The 23,491-nt window shown below is 43.0% G+C and overlaps 1 protein-coding gene across 5 annotated transcripts in view; it reads left to right on the top strand.

The window, feature by feature from the left end:
* The window catches only part of lrfn1 (leucine rich repeat and fibronectin type III domain containing 1), a 211,968-nt gene extending 188,924 nt beyond the window's left edge, over nt 1-23,044 (top strand). For 4 of the 5 annotated variants that reach the window (XM_061217094.1, XM_061217095.1, XM_061217093.1 and 1 more), the window contains 2 exons: nt 3,157-4,549; nt 21,252-23,044. In XM_061217094.1, coding sequence (XP_061073078.1) covers nt 3,177-4,549; nt 21,252-22,146 — 2,268 coding nt within the window. In that variant the 5' untranslated portion in view covers nt 3,157-3,176 and the 3' untranslated portion in view covers nt 22,147-23,044. Of the gene's footprint in view, nt 1-3,156; nt 6,003-21,251 lie in introns of those variants that run through there. The other variant, XM_061217097.1, reaches the window with a different exon arrangement.
* The last annotated feature ends 447 nt before the right edge of the window (nt 23,045-23,491 follow it).

Below are 23,491 nucleotides of genomic sequence, written 5' to 3' on the forward strand. Positions count from 1 at the left end.
GTAATTCTTTTGTTTGTATTAAATCTCTCTCTCCCTCTCTCTCTCTCTTCATCTCTCTTGCTCTCTATCTCTATCTCTCCCTACCTCTCCCTCAAACACACACACACGTTCACACATTACATTACACCCCCTCTTGGTGGATGTGTAATGACACCATGGTCTCCTATTAGATAGGTAGATTAGATAAGTGCACACACTCACACACTTACACACACACACACTCACAAACACTTGCACACTTGCAGTACAAACGACGATACATACCCAGGAACATTTAAGAATTCACACTTTCAGCCAAGTTGTTACAGCATATATTAGCACATGTGCACACAAACACTCAGGAAGCCCTGTTCTGTGGGCAGCATGCTGGTGCCGTGAGTAGTGCTGTTGTCTCACAGCAGGAAGGTACCGAGTTTGAATCCTGGCTGACAGCCTTTCTGTGGAGCTTGCAAATTCTCCCCATGCTCATTTGAGTTTCCTCTGGGTGCTCCAGCGCCCTATCACAGTGCAATGACATGGAGGTTAGGTTCATTGGAAAGTCTGAATTGTCCTTGTGGTATGAATGTGCAAGCGAATGGTGTGTGGGCCCTGTGTTGGATTGTTGACCTGTCCAGGGTCAGGTCAATAATACTGTCCAGAATTCCTGCCTTTCACCCAATGTCTTCTGGGATAGGCTCCAGCCCCTCGGTGACCCTGAGCAGGAGTAAGCGGGTTAGAAAATTATTCATGTAACTCCGCACCAACATACAGCTTGGCTTTGGAATAGCAAGTAATCTTTGCTCTCTAGTTTCTCTTTAGTTAAAGTATTACTTTGTTTTGTTTTCTTTTTGACAAACTTTCCATTCCAAAGTAGAATGGCACATCTTAACTGCATGGAATGTGCCACATCATATGTAACAGGGACAAGTCATTGAAATGCTGCAGTACAGGTTGTATTAGCAAACAGCCATTACATTACATTACATTAATGGCATTTGGCAGACGCTCTTATCCAGAGCGACGTACAACTAAGTGCATACCCATAACCAGGGATAAGTGCGCTGAAAGACCCTAGAGGGAAGTACAATTTCAACTGCTACCTGAACAACAATGATAAGGACCAGGGCCTATTTGATCTATTTTTTTTTTTTTTTTTTTTTTTTTACCGCAACACACAAATGTATGAACAAACAACTAGCCAAACACTGCTTACCTAGCCAAACTAAAACATCCATTACAAATGAACATGAGAAACCAAAATGACATTACTCTAATACAATAAAAATGGATGTAGTTTGTTGATGATACAATATGTGATATGTGTCAGGGACCAGAACAATAGACCCAGTAGCAAGGCCACAGGAGTACATTTTAAAGTCAGTATTTAATCTGCAGCAGAGTAAATAGGGTCAATAACCAGCAAGCAATAGCAATAGAGATCAGTTCGTAAATAGGAGTCCAGGCAATGGGTCGGTACACCAGCGAACCAATATAGCAGGGATAATCCACGATAAAGTTGATGTCACAGGCAAAGGTGATAACACACAGGCAGTCCAAACAAAAACAGAATCCAGAAACAAAAAACTAAAATCCAAACAGGGTTGAATAACTACGGGTCAAATCAGAACAGAAGGGTACATCCAGAGACCGCGGTCTAAGACAAAATAGGTTGTAACAGAGAGCAATCAGGAAATAACGCTGGAGAGTATGGTCGGGACACATAACAATCTGGCAACGAACTAAACTAACAAAGGGGGTTAAATACATAGACATAATAAGCATAACAACGAGGAACAGGTGAGTGGAATGACTGGAGACAGGAAGGAAGTACATAAAAGGACTGGGAAGGTGGAGGCACGAAACTAGACACAGATGAAACAAATAAATGGATGAAACTACCAGGAAACACTATGGTGTGCAGAGAGTAAAATATGTAAATATTGGAAGTCTCAGATAGTGGAATGCTACTTTTCGTCTACCCGGTCTACTTCATTTGGCCACTTGTTCTCATTAACATCACACCCTATGTCCTCTCTTTCCCTACACTTGGGAAAATAACCTCTGTGCACGCTTGATTCCTCCCTGGCGATCATCAGCTGATATATCCAGGCATCCGCCATCAATCCTCTACGTTGAATTCATACTCCTCTCCCTCTCCCCTTCCAACGTCCAGCCATTTGTCTCCACTTTTTTATTTCTTCCCCGGTCCACCTTAAACAAAATCATTCCAAAGGAATGTGTGATCAGGTGTGATTGTTCAATAACCAATTCACAATCTGCATCAACTTCAATCTGCGCTTTGTTTCAATAACTATTATGGCAAGTTTTTGTGGGGTTTTGAATTCATTTCAACATAGTATTTGTGGCTTATGAAATTGCTATCCACTTGAATTCTAGCCTATATGTTCAGTTTGGAACTTGATTGCATCAGATTTGAAATAGTGCATGCAAACATTTGCAAATTGGGCTGTAGAAATGTACTGTTTTTTGGGGGGGTTGAATCTGACTGAGAAATGAATTCAAGATTTTTGAAAACTGTGAACATTGAACATTTTTTAGTCAAAGCAATGACAATATTATTCACAGTTTGGTCCACATAGAGTGTTGTTGTGCTAACTATGTGAAGTTCTGAAAATCTAAACTGGGTATCAAAACATTATTGTTAGCAATGGTGAAAAAATGTAATGAGCTGCACTGGAATAAAAAAACTAGAATTACCATGACACTTTTTAAGCAACTTCATAAGCAAGATTTTTTCCCAAATTTAATTAATGAGACCTGACATGCACTTCAAAGCTGTTTATTAAATAGTGGTTATATTTTAACATAATTGTCCATTTTTTCTCCTAACCTCCGGACCCCAGAAAATATTAAATGCCTTAATAAAGACATTGAAACATGAGAGTAAATGTATTGAAATAAAAGTGTATAGTTTTCGCATAAGTTTGAACATAACATCGATTATTATCTGTTTATTATTTGCAGCCTTTTTTCATTATTTTTAATTCAATTATTTGTAATACTTCTGGGGCTGACTATCTCATTGCCTTTCTGATATTTATACATGGATATACTGTATATTCATGGCCTTTCTGATATACTGTATATATGGCATATGTTACTCTATTCCAGAAATTCTCCAGAGTGAAGGTGTTTCTCTTTGTCTTCCGTGTTCAGGAACAGTGAGCTGATATACCATGGAACGGCTGGTCTTGTGTGTGCTGGTGTTTGGAGCTCTGGTGAAGGGACACAACTGCCCCGGCCGTTGCATCTGCCAGAACATCTCCCCCACCCTGACCCTGCTCTGTGCCAAAACAGGACTCCTCTTCGTCCCTCCCACTATCGACCGTAAGACCGTGGAACTGCGGCTGACGGACAACTTCATCACTATCATACGTAGGAAGGACTTCTTCAACATGACCAGTCTGGTCCACCTAACCCTTTCCCGAAACACCATCAGCCAAATCGCCCCCCAGGCCTTCGTGGGCCTTCGGTCCCTACGGGCCTTGCACATGGACGGCAACCGTTTGAGCACCATTAAGACCGAGCACTTCAAAGGACTGGTCAACCTTCGGCACCTTATCCTGGGAAACAACCAAATCCACAATGTGGCTCCCACCTCTTTTGATGAGTTTGTGTCCACTATCGAGGACTTGGACCTGTCCTACAACAACCTGCGGACACTGCCTTGGGAGGCCATTGCCCGGATGACCAACATCAACACACTCACCCTGGATCACAACCTCATCCACCACATCGAGGCCGGGACCTTCAATCTCCTCACCAAGCTGGTGCGTCTGGATATGACGTCCAATCGGCTCCAGAAACTTCCCCCCGATAGCCTGTTCCAGCACGCCCAGGTCCTGTCTGACGCCAAAGGCTCAAACCCCTCTTCTCTAGCCGTAAGCTTCGGGGGAAACCCCCTCCACTGCAACTGCGAGCTCCTGTGGCTTCGCCGGCTCACCCGCGAGGACGACCTGGAGACCTGCGCCTCCCCGGAGCACCTCATGGACAAATACTTCTGGTCTATCCAGGAGGAGGAGTTCATCTGTGAGCCTCCCCTGATAACCAAGCACCAGGCCACCAAGCCCTACGTGATGGAGGGCCAAGGGCTCACGCTAAAGTGCAAGGCCATGGGAGACCCGGACCCGGTCATCCACTGGCACTTCCCAGACGGCAAGCTGGTCCACAACAACTCTCGGACAATCTTGTATGACAACGGGACCCTGGAAATCCTCATCACCACGCTGAAGGACAGTGGGGCCTTCAACTGCGTGGCTTCCAACGCTGCTGGGATCGCCAACGCATCCGTGGAAGTCAACATGATCCCCCTGCCCCTCTTTGTGAACAACACCGGCCACATGAAGGAGGCAGACCCTGGTCTCTCTGACATCACCACCTCCACCAAGTCAAACAGCAATGACACCAAGAACCAGGACAAGAGAGTGGTGGCGGTCGACGTGACATCCTCCTCGGCCGTGATCCGCTGGCCGTCGGAGCGCCACATCCCAGGCATTCGCATGTACCAGATCCAGTACAACAGCACATCGGATGACACGCTGGTCTACAGGTAAGGCTTCACAGTTGGAGTGTGTGGATCCAGGCAGAAGGCAGATTTCAGTTTGCAATCTATTCAGAGCCCCACGTTCATTATCTGTCCCATTTTAGTTTCGGGTAACTAGAAGACCTCAGGTTTGCAGATATACTAGACTCAGTACACGGCTCAAATATTGAATGGGTTCATTTTTTTAAATCACTTAAGGTTCTGTTCCACTGAAAAAATCTAATTTTCAGTCAGATGTACCTTTTTCTGTTTACTGCTGCAAATCATCCCTCAACTATTCAACTTTCAGGATAAAACCGCATTTTGAATGATTACGCCATGTGTATGGTGAAATGAGTATGATTATTTCTATCTTTGGAGTCGATTTTCTCAAAACCTGATTTTGTACGATATTACAGGACTCTCATTGTATAGTTATTCTACCATCATGTGTTTTCAGCCAATTATTTTCTTGTTTATATTTTTTCATTTTTCATTTTTCAGAAATTTCTGGAAAAATTACTATTTGGTACTAATGATAAGAAATGATAATTGAAGCATGTACCTGGGGTGGCCTGTAGCGTAGTGGTTAAGGTAAATGACTGGGACATGCAAGGTTGGTGGTTCTAATCCCGGTGCAGCCACCATGAGATCCGCACAGCTGTTGAGCAAGGCCCTTAACCCTGCATTGCTCCAGGGGAGGATTGTCTTCTGCTTAGTCTAATAAACTTTACATCGCTCTGGATAAGAGTGTCTGCCAAATGCCATTAATGTAATGTAATGTACCTCTGAAATTAAGACCAAATTTGTGTTTTCGGTGGAACATAACCTTAAGTGATTACAGTTTTTTAACCATTGTTAGGATTCAACTGTGGTTTAAGACTGCAAATGCAGTGAATCAGTGATCAAATGCATTCACTGATCTCTTGATCTTTTCTGGTTCTGTTCTGGTTTGCACAATTTTCTTCTCTTTTTACACAACTATCACATTGAAAACACAATTACTGTATTTGGTCCTACATACAGTACATCAGCTGTACATTCTACTTACTTTGACATTGTGTTAGCAGTGTCAATATGTTACGCTATGGGCTTTATTGTATGGAATCATATGGTATACTATTGGGCTGTGTGGATGAAAATGCAAATGACAGGCAAGATATGGAGTAGTAAACTCCTATGAACTTTAGACAACCTAAAACATTTTGTCAAATTATTTTTAATTTTTTTGTATCAAGACTAAATGATTGCTGGTGTGAACTTATGATTTGATGTACTGCTGTCTTATGTAGGCTGTTTTTGTGATGGTATGTTCTTTTTCTTTATAGACACCATTATGTGATTTTGGTAATGGTATAAAGAGTTTTGAGAATACGATTTGCAGCTTGCATTTACTGTTTTGCAAAATGAAACAGCTTTGTTGCTTGTGTCACCTATTCTCAAAACTGTTTCTGACAATAAACTGCACCATAAAATGCAATTAATTTGTACTCGTTAACGATGGCAAAATCTAGAGCTCATATCATACTTCATTCATTTCATTCACTGACATGTTTTCTCAAGGTGACTACATTGAGATGAGGTGAAAAGAGACAACAACTACAATATCTGAAAATGTTTTTTAATGTTAAGCGTGTGGAGGGGAAACATTGAGCTCCTTTGTTCCTTTGGCTTCAACACTTCCCACACTTTATGACTAGTAGGATTCATTCACTGATTTCTTTCATACAAATAATGTTGTTTCTGTATACTTGGATGGATTAAGATAACGACTTGTATTTAATGCTTACTGCTAAAGTAAACAAACAACAGAGCACCAAGTAGAGGTTCTGCTGTATCAAGGGTGAAAATAATCCAGAGTGTGATCCATGATATGCAGTTCTTCTGAATTGCAAGGTTAGTCAAACTAATTGTCATTATTTTAATGACTTTTTTCCCTTAGCAATACATGTTCTTCCATAGCTTCCATGTGTTTTGCAAGCATAAGCCCATAATGCTGTAAGTATCTCACACACCCACTTAACATGCTGTAAACCTGTAGCATGGGCGTTTATTGCTTACAATAACAGTTGTTGTTGGAGACCGGCATCTATAATATTCTCTGTTTACCGATACACCATGTTACTGAATAACACTACTGGCATTAAAACTTAAGTATAAGTGCATATACTGTATTTAATTCATGCAGCATTACATTTGATGATAAATATGATGATTTCCATCAGAACTGTATCTCACCATTTTATTTGTCATGCCTGTAGAATTATTATTATTTTTGCCCTTTCCATTTATGTACTCACTTTTAAAAGTGAGTTGGAGACTTCATGTCTCATAGAATATTTTCAGTCCATGCTGTTTTTCCTTATCTCTTCTTTTTACTTCGATGGACTTCATACTTTTTTATTTGTTTGTTTTGGGACATTATTATACTATCCCAGGCCTTCACATGAATCAAAGATTATCTTCAATGAAGTAAGAGACTCAAACCTTTCACCAAATGTTTTCAGATATTTTCTTGGCCTTAGCAGAGGCTCTGCCAGGAAGCTCAAACTATCCAATTATTTAAAACGGGTGAATGAACTGGAAGAATTGGCATATTGTGAAAAGCTTGATCAATGTCCATACATAAATGGTTGCAGAATAAATCGGTGTAGTACATCACAGGGCTTCAGAATGACAAAGTGCTTTCAGAACCATTGTTTACATGAGAGATCAGAAAATTAAAATAGGCAGAATTTATAATAATAAGAATAATAATAATAATAATAATAACAATAATAATAATAATAATAATAATAATAATAATAATAATGGTGTTAGAAATGAGGTAATTTATTAAAACTCACAAACTGAAATCTCACATTTATATAAGTATTCAGACCCTTAATTGAGTACTTTGTAGAAGCTTCTTTGGCAGAAATGACAGGTTTGAGTCTTCTTAGGTAAGTCTCTACAAGCTTTGCACACCTGAATTTGGGAAGTTTATCCCATTCTTCCTGCCAGATCCTCTCAAGCTCCGTCAGATTGGATGAGAAGTGTCTGTGAACTGCCATCTGCAGGTCTCTCCATAGATGTTCGATGGGGTTTAAATCTGGGTTTGGCTGGGTCCAAAACTTGTCCTGAAGCCACACCAATATTATCTTGGCTGTATGCTTCAGGTCATTGTCGTGCTGAAAGGTCAACCATCACCCCAGTCTGAGGTTGTGTGCACTCTGGAGAAAGTTTTCTTCAAGGAACTCTCTGTAGCTCCATAGCATGATGCTGCCACCACCATGCTTCACCATTGGGATGGCATTAGCCAGGTGATGAGCAGTGCCTGATGTTCACCAGACATAGTGCTTGGAGTTCTGTCCAAAGAGTTACATTTTTGTCTCATCATATGCCTTTTACTTAATAGTGGTTTCAGTCCAGCCACTCTACCATAAAAGCCTGATTGATGGAGTGCTACTGCAGAGGACTTCTGAAGCTCTGTTAGAGTAACCATTGAGTAACCATTGGGTCACCTTCCTTCCCGGTTACTCAGTTTGACTCTAGGAAGAGTCCTGGTGATTCACAATTACTGAGGCCACTATGTTCCTGGGAACACTCAAAGCTTTAGAAATGGTTTTATATCCATGACCTAAGATATGTCTTGACACAATTTTATCGCAGAGGTCTACAGAAAGTTCCTTGGACTTCATGGCTTTGTTTTTGTCCTGACATGCAGTGTGAATTATGGGACTTTATATACACAGGTGCCTTTCTAAACTATGTCCAATCAATTCAATTTGCCAAAGGTGGACTCCTATACTAGACACATGTCAAGGATAATTAAAGCAAACGGGATGCATCTGACCACAAAAGATTGCTACAGCAAATGGTCTCAGTGCGTATGTAAATGAGAGATTTCAGTTTTAGATTTTTAATACATTTGCTAAAATACCTAAAAACACGTTTTTACTTTGTCATTATGGGTTATTGAGTGTAGATTGATGGGGGGGGGGGGGGGGGGTGTAATTCTGAATACTTTCTGAAGCCACTGTATAGGGGGCCATGTTTTGTGTGAAGTTATACATCTTTGGTTATGTGTGAAGTTATACATCTTTATACAAACATAGGCTTTGAGACTGGTTCACAGACATGTTAATTCAATTGTATGGTACAAATCTATACAATGTAATGTTTAGCAAGAGAAACAAGAGAGAGACATAGATGTTTGTATCTTAATCTAGTTTTGAGAAAACGATAGAAGGAAGAGAGGGACATTATGTTGCAATGCAGAACATTTCACAGTCCATATAATGTCACATCATTACAAAATGGCTTCCTCTGTTTCACCTGATAACAAGGCCGTTGCTTGTTTCTCCCTTCCCTGAAAATACTCAGGAGTTCCACCGGCAATTTGCATTCATATCTAGGGTGAAATGGTGTCTCCTGTCACTGGAAGGTTTCATTTCCCCTGAAAAAACACCGGAACGCAAATATATCTAAAATGCCAGTGCCCTGCATGGCCAAAGCATACAACAAAGTCATTATTGTCTATTGGATTTAAAATTTCATTGCCCAGTCTGGAATATACATTTGAAGCAATCAAAAGTTTTGGGAATTTCAGATGGTTTATTTGTAATTTCTTGCACAGCAATTAGTCACATGGCTTAAATGTGTGACATGCTACTGCACACCATCTTAAAATATTCTCAGACAGAACTAATAAGAGAAGTGTCGCATATCTACTGCAACACTGTAGAAATGCTTCTTTCGGTACACTTATTTTTACACTGACATTTCATTAGGGTGGGCATGATGAATGCACCCTATAAAGCTTGTCAGCATTAATGTTCCTTTTTTTACTTCTTTTGAGGGTGCATTTTCCTGATTGACAGCTACATCTATGTCTCTACATTACATTACATTACATTAATGGCATTTGGCAGACGATCCAGAGCGACGTACAACAAAGTGCATACCCATAACCAGGGATAAGTGCGCTGAAAGACCCTAGAGGGAAGTACAATTTCAACTGCTACCTGCACAACAAAGATAAGGACCAGGGCCTATTTGAATTTTTTTTAAACAAACAAACAAATAAACAAAACGCAAAAGTATGACCAAACCCCTTAACTAGCCAAACAATGCTTACCTAGCCAAACTAAAAATACTGATACACAAAAAAGTAAATCACAGAAAGACAACAATTAAGGTTCACAGGGAGGTAGGGAGGGACGGGGAGAGGTGCTGCTTGAAGAGGTGCGTCTTCAGTTTGCGCTTGAAGGTGGGAAGAGATTCTACAGTTCTGACCTCAACGGGGAGTTCGTTCCACCACCGTGGAGCCAGAATAGACAGTAGTCGTGAGCGTGAGGTGGAAGTTCGGAGAGGGGAGGTGCCAAGCGGCCTGTGGAGGCTGAACGAAGAGGTCTGGCAGGGGTGTAGGGTCTGATGATTTTTTGTAGGTAAGCTGGGGAAGACCCCTTTACTGCTTGGAAGGCTAGCACCAATGTTTTGAATTTGATGCGAGTCATGACAGGCAGCCAGTGGAGGGAAGTACAGGGGCGTGACAAGTGAGTATTTGGGAAGGTTGAAGACCAGACGAGCTGCTGCATTCTGGATAAGGTGGAGGGATCTGATGGCAGACGCTGGGAGGCCAGCCAAGAGGGAATTGCAGTAGTCCAGGCGGGACAGAACCATCGCTTGGACCAGGAGCTGGGTCAAGTAGGGGGTGAGAAAGGGGCAGATTCTCCGTATGTTCTATCGGAAGAACCTGCCTGACCGGGTCACCTCCGCAATGTTCTCGGAGAGGGACAGCCTACTGTCTATCACCACGCCGAGGTTCCTTGCACTGGGTAATGGCGTAAGTGTGGTATCCCCGAGGGAAATGGAGAGATCCAGATGGGGAGAGGTAATGGCAGGGATGAATATCATTTCAATCTTACCTGGGTTGAGCTTTAGATGGTGGTTGTCCATCCATGTCACTCAAGCAAGCAGAGATATGGGCTGAAACCTGTGTATCAGATGGTGGGAATGAGATGAAAAATTGCAGTGGTAGGATAGACCATGTGCAGTGATCACAGGGCCATGGGAACGAGTGTAAAGAGAAAAAAGAAGCGGGCCAAGGACGGAGCCCTGGGGAACTCCTGTGGCAAGGGGCCGAGGTGTAGATACCGTACCAGCCCAGGCAACCTGGAAGGAGCGACCAGAGAGGTAGGACTCAATCCAGTCCAGGGCTGTGCCACAGATGGCCGTCTCTAAGCTGTATGATGTTTATTTATAGTAAGTTAGGACAATTAGACAAATGTATTGCTTTTATTTGAAATAAAGAGATCACATTCGTGCAGCTCTTTTAGAGAAAAGACCAGTCACCATCCTGTGATTTGGTTTACTCACTCTGGTATGTTATTCCATGAGCTATACTAATACTATAAGTGAAATGTAAAGATACATGCTCATCTTATTATTGTACTTGGCCAGGCTGAAAATGCCTATATTCAAAAAGCCATTTTGTTGTTTATTGTATTTAAGTATAGTTATGATTAAATATAAAATGTGCAAATGAGATCAATGAACAGTAAAACAAATAGTTTACATGGCAGCAGATACATTCTCTAATCTGAAATGTGATATTGATGTATTCCTAATTTAGGGAGTTTGAGTATCAGTCTGCTTCTGCTATTTATGATAACATAAAACAGAACGGTTGACTCAATGGGATCTCTTTTTCTTCGCAACATGTAAGAGCCAGGTAATGTTGCTAGGCAACACAGGCATGTTCACAACAAATTTCTTGTTCACAAAATAACCAGGATGAAAATATCTAACACCTTGCTGCAAATCTCATTTATTCATTAATTTAATTTATTGAGGTAACACTTTCTTTTCCCCTAAATACTTTTCCTGGTCAAAATAACACCTTACGACTGGACAAAATGGGTAAATACTAAGAAACTCAAACTGAAATTCCAAATACCTGCTCTTAAATATTCATTGTAGTGACAAACTTGTTTTCAAAAATTTAGGGTGGTTATAGCCTGAGGTTAATTGTGTAATTCCTAGGAATTTAGATAATACATTCTTGGAAACACCTCTGTCAGTCTAATTTTCTAAAACGTAGGCAATTACACTCAGGCTATATCCAAGCTAAACCTTAGATAACTACAAGATCGATAGAAAATAGAGTAGGTGTTTCTGAGTATTTCAGTGGTAATTATCCAGTTAGTATGTACTCTTCTTTCCGCACATAGTTGTGTGCTAAAATGTGGGCACCCTTGGTAAAAACACCTTTAACAATTAATTTATTGGTGAACAGAAGCAAACCTGACCTCTAAATGGTACAAAGTTAAGCATGACACACAATTATAAAGCAAGATTACTTATAATTTTTAATTGTTACACTTTCAACATAATAAAAATAGTTTGGGAACCATGACTTATTCCATTTGTCTTCCATTTTCTAATTACGTTTTTAACAGTGGAAATACAGTTTTAAATATTGAGAGAGTTTTTGTAGCCTTCTTCTTGGTGGAAATGAACCATCTTCATTCTGACATCCTTGGACAACTGTTTAGAGCTACTGGTCCGTGGTTGTTAGCACCAGACAGCCACTACAGTTGGATACTTTAGAAGTCACGGTGTTGCTTCAGAATAGAAAGTTCAGCCCTGGAATTATATTCTCCTGACTCATTGAAGCCCTAACAAGTGAAGCCTATTCACCTGTCTCATTGAAGCCCTAATTACGAAGGCCCAGACCCAGTAATATTATATATTACTGGGTCTGGGCCTTAGTAATAATCTTTTTAAAAAGTAACAAAGAATAATCCAAAAGGGTTCCCACATTTCCGCACATGGCCCTTTTCCTTTTCATAATTTATAATCAATAGAAAATGAAAATAAAAAGCAATCTTGCTTTAAAATTTTCAGAAAGGTCTCATGTTTAACTTGTAAATGTACAGTTCAGGTTTGCTTGTACAGATGCATTGTAGCAGACATTTAAACCAGGGGTGCCCAAATTTTGGCATACCACTGTAAGCTGGTAAACCTAGTACTTAGGGGATGGTAAAAGGTAGCTTTAGCCTTCTTTGTGATATATAGCACTGTTAAATCACCCCCTGTCACGGGGGGGAGGACAGAGGAACCAGAAGCAGACACAGGTGTGTGGAAAATGGCAAGTTTACTTGCAGGTGAAAGGGCAGACAGAGCGTAGTCACAAAACAGGCCAAGGTCAAAAACCAGGGGCTCAGTCCAACAATGCAGAGGTACAGATATCCTCAACAACGAAAGAGTCCAGGGAAGCAGGCAGGGGTCAAAACAGGAAATCCAGAAAAACAAGGGCAAGGACTCAGGAACAAGGGGGCTAGAACTTGGGGAAGGAATAAAGGGCTCAGGAACAAAAACAGGACAAGACGAACTAGCAGCGTGCAACTGAAAAGGACAGGTATAAATACAAAGGGGAATGAGACAAACTAGGCGGGGCATGGGAGTGAGGGCGGTCTAACAAATAAACATTAGGTGAGACACATGAAAGGGTGATAGCACAATAACGAGGGGAAAACAAAAACACGGACTGGATTCACAAAGACACACATGTAATACAAACGGCTCCGGACTAGAGAGTAGACAATTGCAGAGAATCAGGAGATGCAGATATGGAGAGACAGGTGCGAATACTTCGCTCAAACTAAACAAGTAATCAGTGATAGAATAGGGAGGCGGAGTTACAGAACAGAATTGATACTGGAGACGCATTAGTAAGTTAGTTAAGTGATTTAAATTACAAATACCCAAAACTAGTGAATGTTAGTTTGACAAACATATTAGTGTGTTAGTATAATTAGTACTGTACAAATTCTATGTTAGTTGGGATTAGTATATTAGTGCTATGTACAAACATGAAATGAAGGGAACTCGGGGTCTTGGACGGAAATGAGGGTCTCGGACTGAAAAACGGGTTTCTCGGAAGGGAGCTTGGGTCTCGGAGGGAAGGAAGGGAGCTCGGGGAGGGTTCTTGGAGTGAACGAAGGGAGCTCGGGGGGGGTCTCAGAGGGAACAAGGGGTCTCGGAGGGAACGAAGGGGTCTCGGAGGGAACAAGGGGGTCTCGGAGGGAACGAAGGGGTCTCGGAGGGAACAAAGGGGTCTCGGAGGGAACGAAGGGGTCTCAGAGGGAACGAAGGGGTCTCGGAGGGAACAAGGGGTCTCGGAGGGAACGAAGGGGTCTCAGAGGGAACAAGGGGTCTCGGAGGGGTCTCGGAGGGAACAAAGGGGTCTCGGAGGAGTCTCGGAGGGAACGAAGGGGTCTCGGAGGGGTCTCGGAGGGAACGAAGGGGTCTCGGAGGGGTCTCGGAGGGAACGAAGGGGTCTCGGAGGGAACGAAGGGGTCTCGGAGGGAACGAAGGGGTCTCGGAGGGAAGGAAGGGAGCTCGGGGGGGTCTCGGAGGGAACAAGGGGTCTCGGAGGGAACATGAGGTCTCAGGCTGGCACGGGCCCGGGGTCTCAGGCGGGCACGGGCCCGGGGACTCAGACGGGCATTGGCCCGGGGTCTCAGGCGGGCATGGGCCCGGGGTCTCTTTCTTCTTGACCTCGAGGGCTCTGGAGCCCAAGTCCGCGTATGGCGCAGGGGCCAGACGAAGGTCCTGGAGCAGAAGCGGCTCGGGGGCCCGAGACAGGGCTTCTCCGGGCAGACGGGGCTCAGAACCCGGAGACGAGCAGTCCTCGGGCAGACGGGGCTCGGAACCCGGAGACGGGCAGTCCTCGGGCAGACGGGGCTCGGAACCCGGAGACGGGCAGTCCTCGGGCAGACGGGGCTCGGAACCCGGAGACGAGCAGTCCTGGGGCAGATGGGGCTTGGAACCCGGAGACGAGCAGAACTGGGGCAGACGGGGCTCGGAACCCGGAGACGGGCAGTCCTCGGGCAGACGGGGCTCGGAACCCGGAGACGGGCAGTCCTCGGGCAGACGGGGCTCGGAACCCGGAGACGGGCAGTCTTCGGGCAGCAGGGGCTCGGGATCTGGATTCAGGTACTGGGGTTGAAACGGAAGCTGGAACTGGTGTGGTTCTGGAAGCCGGGTCAGGAATGGAGTGGAAGAGTGGATAAGGGATGGGAAAGGGAGTTGGATATGGCGTGGTCCAAGGAGCTTGGCCTGGATCACTGCGAGCTGTGCAGTGATCTGCTCCAGCCTCCACATGCGGGCCAAGTGGACAGTTGTGTAGTTGCATGACACCCCCACCCAGGTTCAAAAGAGCCTATTTGAAGGTTGATACAGGATTACAATTAATGTACTTTTCTATACTTCCAGGTTCCTATGTGTACTGTTCCATAGTTATTCAGGTTTCTATGTGTACTGTTCCATAGTTATCCAGGTTTCTGTGTGTACTGTTCCGTGGTTACCCTGGTATGTTCTTGACCTTTCCCGTCTTAGCTCTAAAGGTTTCTGGTTTTCCAGTTCCTTGTGGAAAACACACGTTTGATTGTGCTATGTGGAAATGTGATCATAAAACTGTAACGTGCATTTTTTGATTGATTGATATCAGTCCTTATTTCATTTCCATTTCATAGCCTGTTCCACCACATATCACATTTATGCACTAATCTTGGATTGGCAGTGTAACAAAAATGAAACCAGTGAGAGTTTTAATAAAACCGGAGAGACTTGTCTACAAGATATGCAAAAATTTTTAGAATTCATAGCTTCTTTTGCCATAAACCTTACAAGGAACATAATTTTAAATCTCCACAAAACAATATGCAAAATTATGCAGAATTCAGGTATGCAAAGCATTGTGGGAGAATGGTAAAAGCAGTCGGGACCAGATACTAAAAGCTTTCTTATACCTGCACTAAAGAAGCAATTGAACATACAGTACCTTACTGATCATTTGTAAAGCAATTTGTCCCAAACATTATGGGCCTGTTCATTTACAGTAAATGACGCACATGGTTATTTAAATTCCTTGTGCATTTTAGCACATTTCATTAATTACTTCTGCTCCTGGGGAGTTACACAGCAGTTGTCTTCTATTGTGGAAATAAAGGATACTATTTATAGAGTAACCCGTTACATGGCTGTTTAGTGCATATTATTATCGTTTGCCAATATCTGGATGCCTAGAGGAGAGTAACATCCTAGCTAAGAGAAAACATTCTCCCAATGTTGCTGCAATGTTATAATATTGACAAAACATTCCAGGAATATTGTGAGAATGTTTGGGTTAGCTGGGATATCATTCTGTACAAGATATCAGGAATATGCTCTTACATATATAGTGTCCATTAAAAACATTTGGCACAGGCTGAAATACAGGCCACCCGGCTAATATGAGCAGCATTGTAGACATATAGTAAATGGCAGCTTCCGATGATTGAAGAGTCTGGCAGGGTAGAAAACTTTGCAGGCCAGCATGTATCCAGACCAGATTTGAGCTGAAAACAATTGCCATTTCCTGTCAATCCCCTGAAACTGTGCTGGTCCAGAACACCGGCTGTGCCCACTCAAAGCAAATGACCAGGCTTAGTAGTACAGAGGAATGAAAACTGGCTTCTGCTAGCATGTTCTAATGTGAAAATGAAAACAACCACCAAGCTGACTAGCTACTATTGTACCTGTGGTTGGAGACTGTGTCTTGGTGTATTTTTGTTGTTGTTATTGAGGATCCTCATGAAAATAAGCATTTATTTGTGTTAAATGATTAAGTAGGTAATTGGGAATATTCCTTGTAGCACCATTTTTACCCTATTTATCAAACCTTTCATGCAGAAAGCACCCAACCATGTGGCCCCAGTAGAGCTGATTTATTGAAATATTGACATAGTAACCTTGGTGTACCTGGTATTTCAAGAAGCAGGTTAGTTTCTTGTCTAAAAAAGAGCCAATGTTTAACTTTCGATGCAATCTTTCAATTAGATGCTAATCAACTGAGTGCTAATTGTGTTTGGCACCTGATTTTAATTTGTGTAATATTAATTGTTTGTGTACCACTGGACAATCACATACTAGCACATTGTTAACCAATTACTTGATGCTGTGTATTGGAGCAGATGATAACCACAACTGTCTCAGATGAAGTGAGTGGATAATTAGTGCAGTAATTGCTAAAGACTGAACAACAACAAGGATAAAACACATTTATCGTTTTAGTCAATGTCTTACTGTCACCCAGCAGGCATTTTGAGATGCTAACAACATCTCGCATGCTCTGCATAACTCACTTTTATCTTAATAAGATCAGCAGCATTTTTGTTGCCATTGGATGTGCTCATGTACATTTGTGCAGACCAGCTGTTGTGGATGTGTGATCACCTGCGCTTGTGCCCAAAGTAAACGTATGATAATCAGACAGAGACAGAGGACCGAATGCTCCCATTTTAAAAGTGCAGCTGCTGCATGATGTGCAAGCAAATTATCTGCAGGCTCTTTCTCTCTCTCTCCCTCTCTCTCTCTCCCTCGCTCTCTCTCTCTTTCTCTGCCTAATGAAAGGCAATGGCTTAAAATACTATGTTTTTTAAATAATAATTTTGTGTGTACTTTTAAGTTTTCAAACCCAGTTGGTGCATAAAGAGTCATAGACCCCATTTTGTAATAAGATGTGTATGTATTACTAGTGTATGTATCTAGTCCAATATTATGGATGACAGGCTCAGAGTCCAATGGAAATATGGAGTTATGGAAATATGGAGCAGGGTGGGTGGGACCTCTCGGTGGCTTGGTGGTCCTGCCTACTACACACATCAGCTCTGGTGGAGAACAGTTGTTGCTCAATGCTCATTGACCTTAACACATTTCTTAGGGTGATCTTGGAGCAGCAGAGTGATTGGTCCGGGCGTTTTGTTGGTTTTTCAGGGACAGGATGAGGGTGAACAGGAGCTAGTGCAGATGCATTGAAACTGCAGGTAGAAGAGCATCTCTCGGTTATCACGCAGTATTAATGTCCTGCACAAATAATTTATTCACTCTGATGAAGGCCTGTGTTCTTTAACGCATCCATATTAAGAGTGCCTTGGTCGCTATCCTTTTCTCATCATTCACATTTATCATAAATCTGAACAAAAACCTGGTTAGTTTCATTTCGGGCCTATGGTTTGTTTAATTTGAGGACTCGAATAAATCATATTGGCCTTTTGAATCGTGTCTTGAATTGAGTGAGACGGCCCATTCTTTTAATGCTGATGAAAACATTCCATAAAAATCATGTTAAGGGACAGCACATCGTTTTAAATAAGCCTTTTTGGCTAATTGTTTTATTCGTTTTTATATATTAAAAAACAGTTAGAGAAACAGTGGACTCTAGGTCTCATTATGCACATGGACCGACCTTTATACATGTGTATATTCTCATTAAAACAATTTTCAGAAGAAGAGTTCAAGTTTTCAGAATGGCGGCATGGATGGTGCAGTGAGTAGTACTGCCGCCTCACAGCAAGGAGGTCCTGGGTTCGAATCCCCGCCGGACGGGGCCTCTCTGTGCGGAGTTTGCATGTTCTCCCCGTGTCTGCGTGGGTTTCCTCCGGGTACTCCGGTTTCCTCCCACAGTCCAAAGACATGCAGGTTAGGCTGATTGGAGAGTCTAAATTGCCCGTAGATATGAGTGTGTGAGTGAATGGTGTGTGTGCCCTGCGATGGACTGGCAACCTGTCCAGGGTGTATTCCTGCCTTTCGCCCACTGTATGCTGGGATAGGCTCCAGCGACCCTGTTCAGGATAAGCGGGTTCAGATAATGGATGGATGGAAGTTTTCAGAATTCATGCATTCATTCGCCCATCTATTTATTTATTCGTTTATTTAGCTATTAATTCATTCCATGATTGGAACAGGCAAAATATTGATAGTGGTGTGGGCGGGCGGGTCCCAGTTTCCACGGGAACGCGCGGGAAGGGAACCGAGCCTGCGCTGGAGCAGGCGGGGATGTGGTCGACGTGGGTGGGCGACTCCAGAACTGAACAAAGCTGAAGACATTTTAGACCAATTGTGTGTTTTTACACTGAGTATGATTCATGGGTCTGGTGTAAATAGACCACCACAAGGCACAGCTCTCCACGGGGGATGCTATCAGCTCACAGTGAGAAAGGCCTAGGACCTAAGCACAATTGAACTATTCAAACTCTTGTCACCACTCCTGGGACCATCTTCGCCGTCTACGGCCTTAAGAACGCACCAAACGACTCAAATATAAATAGTACACAAACCCTTTGAAAGTCAGTTTTGAAGTTTCAAAGTGCAGTTGAATCTTTGAAGATGATTCAGGGCCTTTAATGTCAGAGCAGAGATTGATAATTTTGAATGCTCTAGCAAGATTTGATGCAGACTAAACACAGGCAAAATCTTCTCAAATGATTCTGTTTCACCATTTATGACATATACTGATATTTATTACGGCTGCGTGTTATTCTCAGTGGTGTGTCATTTTAATATCACACTGCAGAATTTTTAATCTTGTATAATTAGTGCAAGCATAATTAGATATTCCCAGTAACACACAAACACACACACAAACATGCACGCAGACACACATTTTGGCAGCTTGGCCGTAAATAGCTTGATGAAACTCATTTTATGAAAATGTTTTACTCAAGTCCTTTCGGCCTGTTATGGTTTTCTAAGTAACTTATTTACCAAAAGAGTTCTACAACATATATGCACCTGGAGATATTTTTATATCCCATATTGCAGATGAGTAGCTCAATCAGTGTTGGGTATAAAGCCCTATACCCTAGATATCGCACGTTCAAGGCTATTCAGTGTCATTAGCCAGCTGTGATTGGGTGTGAGCAGTAGTGCCACACTATTGGCTGCTCTCCCAGCGTGTGGGGGGGGGGTTATGCCAGCCTGGGCTCCTTCGTAAGTACCCACCTAGCTATTTAGCAGATGGTGAGAGAGAGGGAGATGCACCTCTAGAGACTACCTTTCCAGTATTACACTGCATAACTTGCAATGTGTCAGACAATGCCTGGATTTTGTGTGATTTTAGTGCATACACTTAATTTGTAATGTTCACAGAAGCCCTGCCATGTTCTCCAAAAAAAGGCTGTAATAATTCAACACATATCAACAAATCATCATCAATACAACCATTAGATAATTGCATTGATTTGTTTGGTGAACCTGTTAGGTCTAACACGTTATTTGCTACATTATTTAACAACAAAAAAAATAGCTTGAAAGAAAATGCTATTTAAAGAAATCATAGCATGCTGAGCACTTATATCACTTTAGGCAAGCTCCTATGTGTCCTCTGGTTTCTGTTCATCTGTTCATTCTCTCTCTCTTTCTCTCTCAAGTATGGTCATTCTTATGGTCTGAATCAGTCTCAAATAATAATCAGTTGATGATGAATAATGATCTTTTTTTTAAAAAGATGTAGCATTTTTTAAAATCTGTAGCGATCAAAAAACAGGAGAATGAGAAGTGCAGACAGCCAGTTCTAAGCCCAAGGAGAAATTGTCCAGCAGACTGTTTATTTCCCCCCTTGTCACCTCGCAAATGTCATATTAATTTGCATTCCCTGTTTCCTGGTACATTGGGCCAGGCAATGGGCCGCACAGTTGTTGAGCATGCTGCATTTGCTGGTGGCCCTCCCTTGAACGTCACCTGGCACTTTAACATTTGCCCTCGCCACATTCAGCCGCTGATACTGCCATTCCTCAATGTCGGCCGTGACATTTCCCTGAATCCTCTTGATGCATCAAACGACTTTTGACAGCGAAGTGTATTTCCTGCTCCCGTTACCCTGAAGTCAGCTCTCTTTCAGCTCTGTTGGAATACAGCCGATGGCCGTCTCACTTGCTTCAATTAAGTTTGGGTCTTGGCCCTTGCATAAGAAAACCATCATCAAGTAAACTTTCTTCTCTTAGAGTGACGATTGGTTACGTGTGGCTTTGTGTCTGAAAAGTGTGTCTCAAACTCATGGTTATGCGTGTTTGTTTTCATCTCAAGCAATTCCTGTGTGACTTAATTAGCCTGGCTACTGAAGCAGACGGATGTTGTACATTGTTCCACATTACAATATACTGCAGTTTGTTTACAGCGTAGTTATTGAATGTTTGAGGTGCACATTTGAAATACTTCATTTTAGAAGTATAATATACTGAGCAGTCCTCATGTAAAATTTCCAATTTAATGTTAACTATGCTTGTTAACATATTTTTGACTAAAACATATTTAATCAGAATGAGGCCTGAGATGTTCATTCTTTCTGAAGGGGACTTATGGAACTGGTATTGTTTCTCAAAGGTTTCTGGTTCAATTTCAGTTCAGTGGGGCAATGCTGTGCTACCCTGGTTCTAGGCAGTTAACAAAAGCTTAATTACAATTATATGGATCAAGTATAAATGGACCAAGCAATGTCAGTTATATCCATCTAATTAAGAGGAATGAATGCATTATAACCTATGCTGAACTTGGGCACATGGGTGGATATGAGTTCAATCTAAAGCTCATACCAGATTTTGGAAGTTTCTAAATGTCTGGTACAACTTTCTAGGTAACATAATAGAAGCAGAGACCAGGCTAGATAGAGTACCATCTGCCAGAACTCTAGACCAGGGATCAGCAACTCACGAGGGCTGAGAACTGCTGCTTTTCCACCCTCCCTTCACCAGGTGTGAAGACAGTCTGGCCGATCAGTAGCACTAATTACCCAGGAGAAAAGAAAACCAGGGCTGGATTTGACTTTGAGGGCCAGAGTTGATGAACTCTGCTCTAGACAGCAGGCAAAATATTGGACCAGGTAGGCTGAATGCCCTGCTTATGTTCTTATTTCTCTCATCAGAATGATACCCTCGACGAGCAAGACCTTCCTGGTGAACGACCTGGCAGCCGGCCGGGAGTACGACCTGTGCGTGCTGGCGGTCTACGACGACGGCATCACCTCCCTGACGGCCACGCGCGTGGTGGGCTGCGTGCAGTTCCACACGGCCAGCGAGGCGCGCCAGTGCCGCTTCATCCACAGCCAGTTCCTGGGCGGCACCATGATCATCATCATCGGCGGCATCATCGTGGCGTCCGTGCTGGTCTTCATCATCATCCTCATGATCCGCTACAAGGCCTACAGCGCCCCTGACGACGGCAAGGCCAAGGTCAGCAACGTGCACTCGCAGACCAACGGGAGCCAGGCGGCCCTGCGTCGCTCCGCCTCCAAGCAGCCGGCCGAGGACCTGCGCCTGGAGGAGGCCAAGCTGTGCAAGGCCCTGGTCCTGAAGGTGGACTGTGAGACCCGGGAGGGCCCTCCGGCCACCACGGCCATCCTGGAGGTGGAGCTCCCGCCCCTGCCCCCTCGAGCCGGGGACCTGGGCGCCCGGCGCACCAGCTTTGACGGGCAGCACTCGGGCCTCTTCTCCGAGGACCTGCAGACAGACAGCAGCCTGGCCGGCTCCACCATGTCGCTGTGCCTCATCGGGCCCAACGCGGGCACCAAGGAGGCCCCCCGGCTAAAGGACAAAAAGGCAGCGGCGCTGGTGAACATTGGGCTGCTGCCCAGCGAGCTGGCAAGAACTAGGCACCGGTTCTCCTTCGACGGGGACTACTCCCTGTTTCAGAGCCACAGCTACCCTCGCCGGGCACGGAGACACAAGTCCTCCAATCAGCTCAACATGGACTCCTCGCCCCTGGCCAACCGCAAGGTGACATTCAGCAGCACTGAGTGGATGCTGGAGAGCACTGTTTAACGGCGTTCCTTTCGCCCGTCGAAGGCACGCGGGGGAGGTTCGCGGGCCATTCCGGTTCCATACTCCGCGGTGCCTTTATTCAAAAGAGATGTACCAGTGGAGGATGCTGCTACATTTTGGTCACAGTCATTACCTTTTGACACACAAACCCCCTCCTCCCCTCCCCTCCCTCTCCCCCCATTCACCCTTTACCCCTGTTTTTGGTGGTGGGGGGGGAGGGGGGTACTTTTAGTTTTCCCTTTTCTATGTGATGCTAATAACAGTTGTGGCCAAATGGAAGTGACTGTTTTTTGTTTCCTTTTTACACAAACAGTGATAACGAATGAAGCATCAAGAAAAACAGTGAAAATGGACAGGAATACACCCCCCCCCTTTCCTCCCCAATGGTTGTTAAGACATTTTTGCACAGAAGACACGAGTTCAAAGACAAGTATCACACCAGTCTGCACAATGAGAGAAAAAAATTAAAATAGATCTATACACATACTGGTTTCATATATTAGCACAGAGAGAAGATTGCTTGGAAGGACTGATGGAACCTGTGAACTCTACATTGCTGACAAGGCTGTATGATATTGATAAGTATTGTATGAAATGTGGCTGTATGATATATTAATAGGTATTGTATCTGGCTGGTCTAGATAAAACAACAACAACCAGGAAAACAAACAGTGCCGAAAACAAAAAAATATATAAATATATTAAAAATATCTGTGTATGTGTATTAAATATATAAGGAAGTCATATGCAACATGACTTTTTACAAAGCATTTGAGTGTTGAACACAAGTTTTTACATTAAAAACCTGTGCATCACATTTTCTCCCCTTATTTAGTATATCAAATTTTGGACCACCTGTCCCTTGACAAAGGGTATTAAAAAGTTTTGTGTGGGTTAACTTTGTGTGGGTTCCTTGTGTCATTCTCTCGTTTTCCTATTCTGAAGATGGAAGCTGGATACATGCATCAAATAAATAAAATATACAGAATATAACTAATATGCAATTGTATATAAAGGCAAAAAAATAGACATGCCCAACAATTGTCCTGGCAAAAAAAGGAGGATGCATTTCACGATTTCAATTTTCTGACCAGATTCCTGGCCAGTTTTCTGTCATGATGATTTTTTAAATATTATTTTTGATAACATCCTATCTGTATTTTAAAGTTCTGGTCACACCCACTGACTGGATTTGTTGTCATCAACAGCTGTGTTTTACATAAGTTCAGAAGAGTCACATTTTCATACATAATGGAACAGGTAAGGGAAAGCACACCGGTTTTTAGTCCAAAGAATTCAATTTTCTGTGTTGTAAAATCGTCCTAAATATTTCAAAATTACATTA

The sequence above is a fragment of the Conger conger genome, chromosome 13 (genome assembly GCF_963514075.1).
Source record: "Conger conger chromosome 13, fConCon1.1, whole genome shotgun sequence".
In the NCBI taxonomy this organism is placed as follows: Eukaryota; Metazoa; Chordata; class Actinopteri; order Anguilliformes; family Congridae; genus Conger; species Conger conger.